Here is a 14481-nt window from a genome sequence, read left to right as displayed (position 1 = left end):
AACAAACACTTAAGTAAAGCTGACAATACTCATTTTTACAGCTCTACTAATTAAATGTATTAAGTTCATGTAGTTGCATGAGTTTAAGTAATGTGAACAAGGATGATTTGAGTGAAACTAACAACAGTGAAAGTTATTTTTTTGTGTACTTTTGAACAGTAGTACATAATATATATTGAATATAAAAATGTCTTTTTCCAGATGTGTCTTGTTTATGACGAGACAACCATTACCATGTTAACAGACTGAAAAACATGAATTCTTTATCAGTATTTTCAAATGCAAAGAGGTTAGCAAGTCATAACAAATATAACAAAGATGTTTGTCTTGAACATATTTACATAGAACATCAATTAAAAAAATAGCCCAGATGTAGTGTAAGAGTGTGCATTCTGTGTGAATGGCCCCTGAGGGTCAGAGCGAGGGCTAAAACATGGTCAGCTAAGACTAATTTACAACCATTTTGGTGCAAGAAACCTTGACTGATATTATAAGTGGACTTCAGGGGGAAAATTAAATGCTAAATGTGTAGAATATAGTCCCTTGAAGCTTTTTGTTGCTCTAAGTCAGGTAAATAAGCATCCGTGTTAGCATTGCATTTATGTTAACGCATCTATATTGGCATATTAGCATTTCAAATGTAAAGTGCCATATAATGGGACAGTATTAGCATTAGCGCAGTGTAATGTAAAGCGTAAGTCTAACACATCACCTCCAGCAGATGCGTGCTCAGGGAGGAAGTGATGCGCTAGCGGGCCGCCATGGGACGTGCTGTTGTCAGCTGCATATCAGCACGCTGTAAATAGCCCGAGGCTGCTCTGTTTTATCGGCGAGTAGAGACCGCACGCTCTCTCGCCAGCTGCCGACGCTGCTTTAAACTCCGAAATAAACGAGAAAGGGATGCTTTCCCACCCCGTCTGTGTAAACCTGATTTTCATAAAAAGGTGATCAGATCAGCTGTGACATTGTGAACAATACCTTGTTTTGTTTTTTTTCTCTCTCTCTCTCTCTTCATTTCTTTCTGCCATTTTCTCGCCCAGGGTGCATCACCCTACGGATTATCTGAGGCAGCAGGGGACAATATGTAATTAACCCATGTGACCTCAATGCCTTAATTGTTGACTGTTGGAGACCCAACAGCAGCACTTCCAGTGGTGATATCTGCTTCCCTTAGTCCAAAATGCCTAGTAACTCAACACGGTTCATTCTTTTCTTATGTATGTGACTTTTGTTGATATGAATCAGGCTTTGTTTTGCAGAACATTTATGTATTGGTCATGGCGTCTGTGATCAGGAGCTGTACGTTAGCGGTTTTGCTAAACGTTGTATTGAATATTAAATGGCTGCATCCTGTATTGTTTGTACTACAGACATGAATGATGGCTCAGATGTGATTGATATCTAAAATTGCTATCAAATCTTCTGGCTTTTTGAGGATGATGCTAGAAAAAAATCCCACAGACTTAAAGGTGCCATCGATTGAAAATTGAATTTACCTCAGCATAGTTGAACAACAAGAGTTCAGTACATGGAAATGACATACAGTGAGTCTCAAACTCCATTGCTTCCTCCTTCTTATATAAATCTCATTTGTTTAAAAGACATCCGAAGAACAGGCGAATCTCAACATAACACCGACTATTACGTAACAGTCGGGGTGTACGCCCCCAATATTTGCATATGCCAGCTCATGTTCAAGCATTAGACAAGGGCAGAACGTCTGGATGTGCACAGCTGAATCAACAGACTAGGTAAGCAAGCAAGGACAACAGCGAAAAATGGCAGATGGAGCAATAATAACTGACGTGATCCATGATATCATGATATTTTTAGTGATATTTGTAAATTGTCTTTCTAAATGTTTCGTTAGCATGTTGCTAATGTACTGTTAAATGTGGTTAAAGTTACCATCGTTCCTTACTGTATTCACGGAGACAAGAGCTGTCGCTATTTTCATTTTTAAACACTTGCAGTCTGTATAATTCATAAACACAACTTCATTCTTTATAAATCTCTCCAACAGTGTAGCATTAACCGTTAGTCACAGAGCACTATCAAACTCATTCAGAATCAAATGTAAACATCCAAATAAACACTGTACTTACACAATTAGACATGCTGCATGATGAACACTTTGTAAAGATCCATTTTGAGGGTTATATTAGCTGTGTGAACTTCATGCAGTGATAGAGTCAAGAGCTCGGGAGGGGGTGGAGAGCGCGCGATTTAAAGGGGCTGCAGCATGAATCGGCGCATTTCTAATTATGCCTCAACATAGGCAGTTAAAATTAATTTTAAAGAAATCTATGGGGTATTTTGAGCTGAAACTTCACAGACACATTCAAGGGACACCTTAGACTTATATTACATCTTGTAAAAAAAAAAACGTTTGATGGCATCTTTAAATTCTGTCAATTCAAATGCATTGTAAGCAACCATCAACACACTTGTTTAATGAACTTATACTACTTATTGTTTTTAAAAAAAAAAAAAAAGTTAGTTATTCCTAGTGGCTTTTAACTTGGTAAACACCAGTACCTAGTTCATTTTCTAACCTATAGGCTAACTGGAAAAATATGCCTATACCTCCATTTATGTAAAACTCGAAAAAACATGCCTAAACATATATAATTCACTGCAGTTTCCAGCTAAAATGAACACTGGTGACCATAAAACACAAACAACTTTTGTTCCATTTCACACAAATGATGATTACAGGGACATATTAATAAATTATTAATTAAAGTAATTAATTAATTTCAGAAATTAAAGTAAATAATAAATGATTAATTAAAGATTAATAAAGAATTATTTTAATGTGGTTCCTTGCACAAAACTATGTTATGACTTCAAAACACTTACCATAGTGCATGATTTGTGCATGTAGCAGATTTGTTTGGTAGCTCATCTGGTACAGCATTGCACTTCTAGAAGCAAGCAAAGGCCATGTCCACACTAATATGTTTTTGTTTGAAAACTCTTTTTTTTCTCTCCATTTTGGCCTTCCATCCACACTGATACCGCATTTTGTCAAGGAAAACTGAGCTTTTTGAAAACGCTCTCCAAAGTGGATAAATTTGAAAACGTTGTTTTCGCATTGTAATGTATATATGAAAATGGAGGTATTTGAAAACGATGACGCATGTTTAGTCATGTGACACATTTTATACATTTTATACTTTATACTATACCTGGACACAACAGTGAGTGATGTGTGATGTGATGTGATCATACCAGAAGAATAGCATGAGAACTTTATTATATTTGCTATCTATATAATAATTATTTAAGTAGACAGAGCCTAAAACGGCATGGTTGCTTCAGAAAATGTCTTTTTATCTCACATTTACTTTTGTTAACACTATTGGTCATATTAGGTTAGAGTTTAATGTAGGTTCTTTTCGAACACAATACAGCATTAACCTTTTAGCGCAACTCACCGGAATTTAAATTTTTAGCAACTTTCACATTGAAAGTTCCACAAAAGGTTCAAGAAGCAACAAAAATGTCATAACAGGCGTGTTTTTCCAGTAAGGTTGGGTTGTTATTTTCAGTGAGAAAGCAGAAGCAGACGGCAAAACGGTGGTGGCACTGAAAACAACCGCTTGCCAAGCTGTGCCAGCAGCTCACACCATGGAAAATAAAAAAATAAATTTTGCAGCTGCAGTGTGTCATTGACCAATCAGAGGTGATTTTGTTCACAATCAAGCACTTTAGCTGTCATATGGTTTTGTGTGCAGTGAAATTTTTCCATTCTTCATGCTGCTACTTTGTGCATTGAAAAAAAAAAAAATTCTCTCTAGAATGTGAGAAATAACATTTTGAGAAATGAATTCCATTTTTAGTTAACATGCCTTAAACCATTTAAGCACTAATCCTGCCCACGGCAGATTCTAAAGATTTCATTGGTCAATCACAGTGCTGATTGCCAACATATCACTGAAACAAATAAACCTGATAACCTAAACCCTAATCCTAAAGTTGCAATGAAAGTGAAGTAGTGACAAATCTGTTTTTCCATATTATTACATCCAAGTGAAATAGATTATGGATAAAGAATTAAATATAGGGTAAAGAATTTATTGGTTGTTGATTGGATGAAGGCAAATCTAAATGAGAGCTTGCAGTGGATTGTAAGAAAGGGGTGGGATTTAAGGGCCCACTGAAGTGCCTTGGAACGCGCAGCTATATTCACTGTGTTGACGTCATTTCCATTGAAACAGGAAGAGAGGTATATCTAGAAGCTCCTCCCCTTTTTTCAAAATAGCCAATAGCGTTTCACCTAGATTACAGCTTGGCCAGTTGCCGTTGAGCTTGTAAAACCCAAATTTCATAATCTCTTACCGTTTCTCCTCCATATTGCTTTAAAACATAGCATTGTTTGTAGAGTTCAAATGTGTCCAAACGTTTTTGAACGTTTTGTGGTCTGTGCTGACTTGCACATATGATCAGCTCTGTCTCTGGACGGGAGCAGACTGTTCTCACATGACACTAATGCGAAAACAGACTGCATTCATGTCAATAGAAAAGCATATTTAGACTGTCAGAATCGTTCCCTATCCTCCATATAGTGCACTATGTGCCATTTACCACTATATAGAAACTAGTAAATGTGTGAACAAATGACCAAGTCTGTTTAGTATAAGAGGAGGAATGTTATACTTACTTTAGCTTTAGTATAGCATTGGTAGCACATCCTGATATAATGTATAGCATAACTGTTTGTTGCGCTCTAAACAATCCATTATTATTCTGAAGTGTCAAGTTACCTTTATTTTTTTTTTTTGCATTTATACAACAGAAATTGCTTCAAAGCATCTTCACAATAATAATTTCAGCTGAAGTCAGTTAGGTGTTGATTCAGTTCAGTTCAATGACTGTGTGAAGTTAATCAATTATGAAACCAATGTGATGTTCTTGACAGGTAGGTGCATGATTGAGTTAACCAACTTAAACGAATCTAGAAATCCAGAAAAACAAATCTGATTTGGCAAAAAAGAATAAAATAAAATAACCTATCTTTATTCATATGAGTGAGGCGCTTTTTGGTTAATATTTATGTATTGCTCACAGCTCACACCGTCCCTTAGAGTTGAGGCGTCTGTGATCCGGAGCTGTTAATTGACGTTGTAATTGTTGCTCTTTAATGATCTGTCAGTCGTTTCCACATGGGATGTGGTTCTGTTTGCAATTCTGGGCTTGATGGCTTCTCTCTCTGTGCTGTGAGGAATAAGCTATTTGTGAGACTCTTGCCTGACTTGTTTCTTCTCTTTTCTCTCTTTCTGTTTCCTCCACAGTCCCTAGATGGATTTGTATTTGCACTAAACAAGGAGGGGAGGTTTTTGTACATCTCAGAGACGGTGTCCATATACCTGGGGCTTTCACAGGTGAGTGCACTTGAGATTTTCACTCTCCCAGCTCTTTTCGTTCATCGGTGCGGAAGAGAATCTGGACAAATTAGTGTTAGATAAACTCCTGCGGTTTTGTTAGCTGCTGTTTAATTCGCAGCGTTCATCACTGCATATATTAAGTGCCAGAGAGATGTTCTCATTGGAATGCTAGCGTGTTCCCCGCTCCTGTTGGCTGGAGCCAGGGCCTTTCAATAAACAGACAGATCGGCGAGGTCAGACAGTGAGAAAGTGACCTTCAGAACTCGTGTAGTCCTGTCTAGCTGAGCTTCATCTCGAGTGCTAGCAGGCTTCAATCAAACCAGACACAGCTGCACAACAGGCAGCTTCTGTTCACCGGTGGTTCAAAAATCCACACAAATCATCAGAATCATCTCTTGCTGTCCTTGTATGAGGGATCTAAACTGCACATGTGCCTTCAAGATGCTCACTGTACCGGTGACTGTAACATTTTGCAGCATTTTAACTCATTTTCATCTGTCAGAAATCGGGAATGATTTGAGCTGTGTTCAGAAGGACAGACTGCTGCCGAATTTTCAAGAAAATGCTATGCAGCTTATATACAGTGCACAGTATGTGAGGGTCCAAAATGTGCAATTTACAACCAGAGCACACTGCATGGAGTACTGTATCCCACAATGCAATGCACTCGATTCGACCTACCATTTCTAGTTTGGATAAGGAAGCAAAGGTGATACTAATCTCGATTTTTGATCTCATAGACATGTTTTACTGAAAAAATGGATTCAGTTGAAAACACTATGTTTGTAGTCATCCCGTTCGAAATGTTGACTACAAGCATGGGTTGTTTTTTTCAGATTTTCCATTACTGCCTACAACATGCTGGATCCTTTACTAGAAAGTGAAAGTAACTCACTCCCACTATACATTTATTCTTTGAATTCTTGTACCCGAGACAAGACACCAAGACACGAGTCGACACCATTATGGCTAAAAGTTTGCTAAGAAGTATTTCCTACTAAAGCAGGGCAGTATTTGACTCTGGTCAACCATATCCATAGCAGACTGGTGTGAGTTACCTTGGATGGCAACATGCCCATTATGGGTGTTGAAGTTTTTCTACCTATTTGACACAAGGGAAGACAGCAGCCTTTTTCTTTGTTTTCTCTAGTCAGGTAGCACCTATTGCATTTTTTTTTTTTTTTTTGCCATTGTACTGCATAGACATTGAAAGCCCATTTTTTCAGTGGTAAAGTACCCCTTTAAAAAGTATGCAGTATAAATTGACAAACAAACTGCTATTTAAAAAAAAAGAAAAAAAAAAAAAAAAAAGAGCAGCATTTATTATATATTCTGTGTACGGTCTATGAATACCTGGATAATCTGGGTATAAAATATGCAGTGCACATACAGTCATAGCAAAATGCATGAAATACTGTACCCCACAATGCATTGCACTCAATTCGACCTTCTATTTATAGTTTGGCAAATTATAACAGCCTCAATTTTTAATCTCTTACACTAGTTCTTTTTTTTTTTTTTTTTTTTTTTTGCATGGTGGCATGAATATAACATCCAATGTGGTCATACTACTGCTGCAAATATTTATTATTGCATAATGCAAAACTGTTTTACAAACTTAAATGTTGTTTACACTATAAATTGGTATAACTACTGTATTTTAAAAAAAAAACAGATTACCCAAGTAAAAAACAAGATGTAATGAAACTGTATGCAATGTACTCGACTTGAACTTTCAACAGATGAACCAGAGATGATATTTGACTTTTATTCAGTGTGAAAATTAAGATATCATACTCAAAATTGGATTCAGTGCAAATTTATCATGCATTTGTGCTTAGTATTTATGTGGTTTTTGTTTAGTTTTTTGTTTTGTTTTTTTTTTGTTTGTTTTTTTGTTTTGTTTTGTTTGATTGTTTTTTGTATGCATGTATGGGATCTAATTGCACCACTTTTATTAATAACAAAACAAAGAAAATAGTCCAAATAAGCAGAAATCACAGGAACAAGCACATGGCAGTAAAACAACACAAGACAAAGAACTGAACAAACTAATGCTATGTTCCAGACAGATCCGATTTTGGATTTTTCCCATCTCCTTCCAGGAACTAACATCTGGAACACCATTCAAAGTCGGACATTTGGCGTGTGAACTCGGGGTACATCAATCAACCCCGACCTCGGCAAGATGTCGGCTCGTCCTGATTCCAATGAAATGAATATAAAAACAAATTTTAACATTAGACTTTAAGATCATGTAATATTACAGTACCTTCGATTTTACTTTTCTTGAGCTGTTTTCAAAGCGAATTTATGTTATTTTGACACAAAAATGCAATATGCTCTCATTATGTCATGGTAACGTCATGTGAGTGGTGTTCCAGACATTATTTCCTAGAAGGAAGTAGGAAAAATCCGATCTGTCTGGAACGCAGCATAAGGGCATTATACACAGGATAATGAGAACTAAACTAGAACCAGGTGTACAACATAATCAGTTATCATAGAATCAAACTAGTGATAAGAACAAAGGAGATCAGCAAAAACACAGGAAATAATGAAATACAGACTGAAACCAAAACTGAACATAACAGGATGGAATATGCACATTAAAAATAGCAGACATACAGTGCATACTATGTAGTGTATTCCATTTCGAACATATGCTTTCAATCAGGTTCAAGTGCAGCTGTATGACACGTCGGATTTAGACATTGTAAATATTGAGTCTTCTAAATTATAAAAGCAACAGTGGCTGTAAAAGACTATTAAAATATTCTGCTAGATAGAAGGATTGAGATATGAATTAAGAAGAGAAGGCTAAAGCAAACTCGAAATTAATTCAGCATTAATTGATTGATGATTTTTATCAAATAATTGATTAATTCTCAAAATCCTGGCTTTTGGAATTTGGCTTGCTCTTTTTCTGTGGTATTATCTTTAGGTTGGCCTGCTGATAAAGTGCTTGTAAAGTCTTTAGTCTAAGTAGGTTTTATTATCTTACATGGTTAAGCTTATCCCATAACTCTCCTGATCTTAATTGCTAAACCTTTTTCTTCGTTAATCTGTCCTAGAGGCCACAAATTTATAAGGTGTAGTTCATTATTTTCATCGTTAATTGGATGAGCAATTTGTGAGCTTTTCTGCATTGACAGTTCTATGCATTTTTGTGGTTTATCTAAAATAGACTAGAATATATGATTTTTTCATATATATGCTAGGTTTATAGTTTAACTTTGGCACTCTGAGTAGTTAATTAACATTTGTTCAAATTAGATTTTGGTGCTCCGTTAATGCACATCTCCAGCCATGCAAGTAATCACCAGGATAGCTTATCTTTTTATAAATGTCTGTTTGATAACTAAATTTGAATTTATACTTCAAGTCTGTTTTTGCTGTGCTTTTGTTTTAACATGCATCTTTATATATATATATATATATATATATATATATATATATATATATATATATATATATATATATATATATATATATATATATATATATATATATATATATATATATATATATATATATATATATATATATGTGTGTGTGTGTGGTCAGAACAGCCGTAATAGAGTGGTACTATTAGTCATGTTTAACACTTCTCCTTGAACTTTTTTTAATCTAGCATAATGGTTTATAACAGCCGTTTAACCCTCTAAGTTACAGCCCTGCATTGCGATGGTAAGAGCCAATAGATCTCTTCAGACCACTCTGTGCGAGCTCTGATTTCCTAAGAGCTAATGATGGAGGTTATTAAAGATTCAGGGCTTGAACCATACTGCGGCCATTACACTAGGCACAGTCGATAGCATGACCTTTTAGCACCGCGGCTCAATCATACGAGTGCTCAGCTGCTCAAATCCAAGCTCTGCTCTCAGACAGATACTGCGGCCTCGCAGGGCACTAGAGGAGCACTAATCTCTAAATCGAGCTCTTCCTCAATCCGTTTGAAAGTAGATAGGAAGCATCCAGTCATGGAGTTCACTGTCCCCATAATGACATCAGCTGGACCTTACTGTGATTTCAAGCCAACTGCACAATAGTCATTGATGGTGTGATTTATGGCGTGTTTTGTAAAGTGGTTAAATCTCCAGGTTGGGTTTGATCATGTTGGGAGCAGGTAGTTTACTTAAGCTCTGGTTAGGTAACAGCAATGCAGGTTGCGTCTCATACAGAGGAGAACAATACATTTCTCTATATATAACTAGTTAGTATTAAAAAGGTATTATGAGAAATTAAATGGTTTATCTGTTATTAAATAATAAATATTATTAATGTTGTTAATATTATTGGTTAGACTTTATTTCGATGGTCTACTTTAGACATTCCACTAACTATAAGTAACTTTGCAACTATATGTCAACTAATTTGCATATGAGTATTAGTAGACTGTTAGGTTAGGTTTAGGTGTTCAGGTTAGTAGAATGAAGAGGGGTGACATGTAGTTGCAAATTTACTAAATTTACTAATTTAAAGTAACTTATAGTTAGAGTTTATTTTAAGGTGCCCTTATTACAGTGTAATTATACATTTAGGTACTGAATAATAATAATTAACAACATGTTCTTACTATAGGGTAGGGTTAGGAATATGATTTGGTTTAGGGTTAGTTAAATGTAATTATGTATAATTAATGTTATTACTATAGTAAGTACATGCAACATATGTAACAAGGACACTAAAATAAGCGTTACCAAATGTCTAAAGTCATTGAAATAAAGTGTTGCATTATCGTTGTATAGTTATTTTATATATATATATATATATATATATATATGTGTGTGTGTGTGTGTGTAATGTAAAATTGTGCTTTTGCTTGACTCTTTAAGTCCATTTTGAGTATGTTTTTTCCACGTTCTCTCGTCAGTCCATCCGTCCCCTCCTCTCTGCTCTACTCAGGTCAGCGAGCGAAGGATGCGAAATTGCTTTTCCCTCCATGGCCATTGACCACCTTGTGTTAGATTAATGTGTGCAGACCGGAGAAGCCAGCAGATTTTTACAGCGAGTGCGAGCTTCTCTTGTTGTATGGCCTACATTACCATGATGCTAAACAATGGCTCCACCTGCCCTCTGCTGTTTGATAATACAGTTAATGTGCCCATGCTGAAGTGTACGGACCTGTTTTCACTCTCTTATCTCGATGGTCTTTGACTCTGCTCTCAGATTCGGCTGATAACAAGGTTATGCGTTTGACAGTAAATATAACACCCCTTTTCATCTGCATCCATATTATTCAGTTCAACAGATGGCCGTTTATCCATTTTTGCTGCACTAATAACTGTTATCATTTTGCTTCTGTATGTAAATAGGCATATGTCGGCAAATTTTTCACTTGCCTGAGTTTTTAATCCCTCTCTGCTTGGCTTCTGCATCGGGTGATTAGTTCACTTCCAATAATTAATATGTGATGGATGCACGACCATCTTTCCCAGGTTAATGGCCAGGTTTGTCTTTACGGTCGACACAAATTGAGAGGCGGCAATAAAATCACACCACTTGGGATTTTCTTATTGAGTTTTAGAGGTGGTGGCGAAGGAAAGCTGCTTTTGAAAAGGGCCTTGTCGCCGGGTCAGCGCATTCTCCGACGTTCGTGCGCCGCTGACATCGCACGCGGGCAGCTGTCTGTTTTGTAATTGAGATGTGTATGTTTGCTTTTGTGTAACAGATGGCACCGTGTGCTTACGCTGATGGCTAGGAAAATAATAATTGCATTATTCCAGCCAAAAGAATATTAGCTTCTGGAATATGGCCATTTGCAGCCGGCACCCCTGCCAGTACAGCATATGCACTTGCATGGACTAGATATCCAAGGAAATTGATACATCTGGAATTAAGCGACCATCTGAGGTCTCATCTGCCTCAGAGGATTTAGATTTAAATGCGTTCCTATTCCATAATCGCCAGCTTAGCTGTCGTACAGTACGCACAGTGACATCCGAAGGCCGTGTGTAATGTACCATATGGTGGAGGAATTTGCCGCTCTACGTTTGGCAATAGTGACGGATCTGGAACGCCTCCAGGAATGTGTACTGCCTTTTCCCGTTGTGGGCGTCTTTTTCATAAAAGACCCTGCCGCCCTGTCTCCATTCAGGTTGCGCGGGGAAAGGCGGTGCTGGGATTGAATGTAGACATCTGCTGTGGGGTAGGTGACAGGGGAGCGTGTGTGTCCACCAGAGGCTTGACCGTCACATTCCCTCACGTTCGGCCCTCCTTCCCATCACTCAGCCACCCGAGTGCTTCGCTCCGGCCAGGGAGACTTGAGGAATATCGAATCTATTAGCATAAACATCTGGCCGAATGTCTGATCACATCTTTGTGAGTCAGTTGCCCTCAGACCATCCTTTATCTCGATTTTTACTCTTGCTTGTTCACCAACATTTATACTCTGAAGTGATGCTTTTGAACATTTTTGGCATGGCTAGTGAAGGTGACTGGGTGGATCTCCGTCAAGAACCTGTCTGGCTCATATTTCACCCCACAGTTTCAGGAAAGACATAAGAAATTTTAATAAACTATGATCTTTATTTGGGGAAAAAACATACTTTGAAGTGTTGCATTTATTTAATAACAGTTTTATTTGATTACCTAAATATATTTATTTAGGGGTGAAATATTGGAATGATTATTTCCTGATTTTTATTTGTGCAGTATATCATATTAATATTTTCATTTTTTATTATATAATATTTCATGCATATACATTTCCATTTATAATAATAATAAGAAGAAGAAGAAGAAATGTTACATCAGCAGCAAATCAGCATATTAGAATGATTTCTGAAAGATCATGTGAAACTGAAGACTGGAGTAATGATGCTGAAAATTCAGCTTTGCCATCACAGGAATAAACAGTTATTTTAATCTATTCACAGTTTAGAATAATACTATATCACCAACCGAATTTCAAAATAACCAGCTAAGCCCTGAACAATAAAATGGAGAATAATTTTACTCACTGTTAGAACAGCCCATCAAGGTAGACTTACTTGGAAATATTACTAAATGGATAATAAGTATTCTTTTATTTATGATGCTGTGACTGCCGAGGGTCAGCATTTGCATGTGAGCCTGTGGCGGTGCGGCGAGAGACAGGGGCAGAGGAAGGTCATGTTTAATTGAGCCACCCGCGATCCACAGCGCTCCCAGAACTGCCCCTCCTGTTCCCGCTCTCACCCTGAGCTCAGAGACAGTCATGGAGGAGCTGTCATATCCCATCATGCCCCTCTGGAACAATTAAGCTTTGTGTGCTGGCTGTGCTACTCTCGTTTGAAGCCTGTTTTGTTGTTTTTAAATGGTAAAGACTGAGATTTGAAAAGGAAAAGATATTTAATTAGCTCGTCTTGTAGGGCCTTTAACTTCTTGAATTAACTAGAAGCATCCACTATAACATTAAGCCATATCAGTCACTTTTTTTTTTTTTTGTAACACTTTAGGGTCCAATTCTCACTGCTAACTCACTATTAACTATGCCTTTTGCCTCAATAAACTCCTATTTACTGCTTATTAATAGTTAGTAAGTAAGTCGTTGCTAACTTTTAGGTATTGGGTAGGATTAAGGGATGTAGAATATGGCCATGCAGAATAAGGCATTAAAATGTGCTTCATAAGTACTAATAAACAGCCAATATCCTAGGAATATGCAAGCTAATAAGCATCTAGTTAATCGTGAGAATTGGACCCAAAACTAAAGTGTTACCGTTTTTTTTTTTTTTTAGATAAAAAAAAAAAAAAAAAATCAAGATGTGTATATATGTGTATATAGATGTGTACGGAAAAGGATTAGGGCAAGCAATAATATCATAACATCTCGAGATTAAAGTCATTATAATGCGAGACTAAACTTGAAATACAATTTCAGAAATGTGTATTCTTGGCATTTTATTTCAACTTTTTTCTCAAAATGTAATGTTTTCTCTTGAAACACAAAGACTTTATTCTTAAAATGTGATGAGTTTATTCTCAACATTTTTTTTTTTTTCTCGGAATTGAACGTTTTTTCTCGAAACATAATAACTTTATTGTCGAAATTGAATAATTTTTTTCTCAACATTGTGTTTTGACCTTTTTTCTACAATTTCTAATGATTTTAATCTCACGTTATAATGACTTTAATCTCGAGATGGTTTTATATTTTTATTATTGCTTGTCCCTAATCCTCTTCCGTAGATGTGTGTGTATATATATATATATATATATATATATATATATATATATATATATATATATATATATACATATATATATATGTATGTATATTTTTAGTTATATCACCCATTAGGCCTATTTTTTATAACTGTTTGGAAATGCACTTAGTTTATGCAGTTAGTTTTGTATTTTTTAATATTACTGCTGTTGTAATTTATTAATTGATAATGGGACAACCACTGATAATGGGACACAAAAATGCAGAACTGTATGTATGTACTTTTTGTAATTTGTTTAGGAATTTAAATCATAATTATTTGTGTGGTATCAATTCTAAAAAAGAAACAACCTGTTCCATATTTAGATGGTTTGTATGTTATTCTTATTCAAAGGTTTTTATCTCCACCATTGAATAACCGGCCACACATGTCGCCCACATGGGACTGACAAAAAAGTGACGGGTGGAAGCGTCTCCCCGCTTATACAAGGAACGTGTATAACGTTAAAAACATTATTAATTCACAACATTTAAATTGATAAGTGCTCCGAGCCAAAGACTACAAGGGCACTTTGAAAAGCAAATAGCGACCTAGTGAAGAAATTGATTTTTCCTGCTGAAAATGACTGCATGATGCATCATTTGACTGCACTGCGTCCGAGTGCTTGACAGAGATAATCTCAGCAATCCCACAGGTGACCTTATCGTTCTCGGCAGGGCAGGCTTGTCCGCGTGCTTGTCTTTGTGCATGTCAAGGTTTCCTGGGCGGCGTCCTTTGGGAAACCAGCGTTAGACCTTCTCCATCTTGATGTCAAGCTGGAAACATTATGGAAAAGAGGAAGTATCAGCAGTAATCTCAAAGTCAACAAAGGCCATTAATAATTGGATGACTGAAAAATTAGAGGTGCAGCAGATAGTCTGGCACGCCAATTGTCGAAC

The 14481-nt window shown here is 36.5% G+C and overlaps 1 protein-coding gene across 1 annotated transcript in view; it reads left to right on the top strand.

Annotated features, from left to right (window-relative positions):
* The window catches only part of LOC137006704 (neuronal PAS domain-containing protein 3), a 352288-nt gene that overhangs the window by 221130 nt on the left and 116677 nt on the right, over positions 1-14481 (top strand). The window contains exon 5 of the mRNA XM_067367687.1: positions 5298-5387. Within this exon, the coding sequence (XP_067223788.1) occupies positions 5298-5387 (90 nt within the window). The remainder of the gene's footprint in view (positions 1-5297; positions 5388-14481) is intronic.

This window comes from Chanodichthys erythropterus, chromosome 18 (genome assembly GCF_024489055.1).
Source record: "Chanodichthys erythropterus isolate Z2021 chromosome 18, ASM2448905v1, whole genome shotgun sequence".
In the NCBI taxonomy this organism is placed as follows: Eukaryota; Metazoa; Chordata; class Actinopteri; order Cypriniformes; family Xenocyprididae; genus Chanodichthys; species Chanodichthys erythropterus.
The sequence above is the reverse complement of the archived record's forward strand: the minus strand, read 5'-3'. Positions and strand labels throughout refer to the sequence as shown.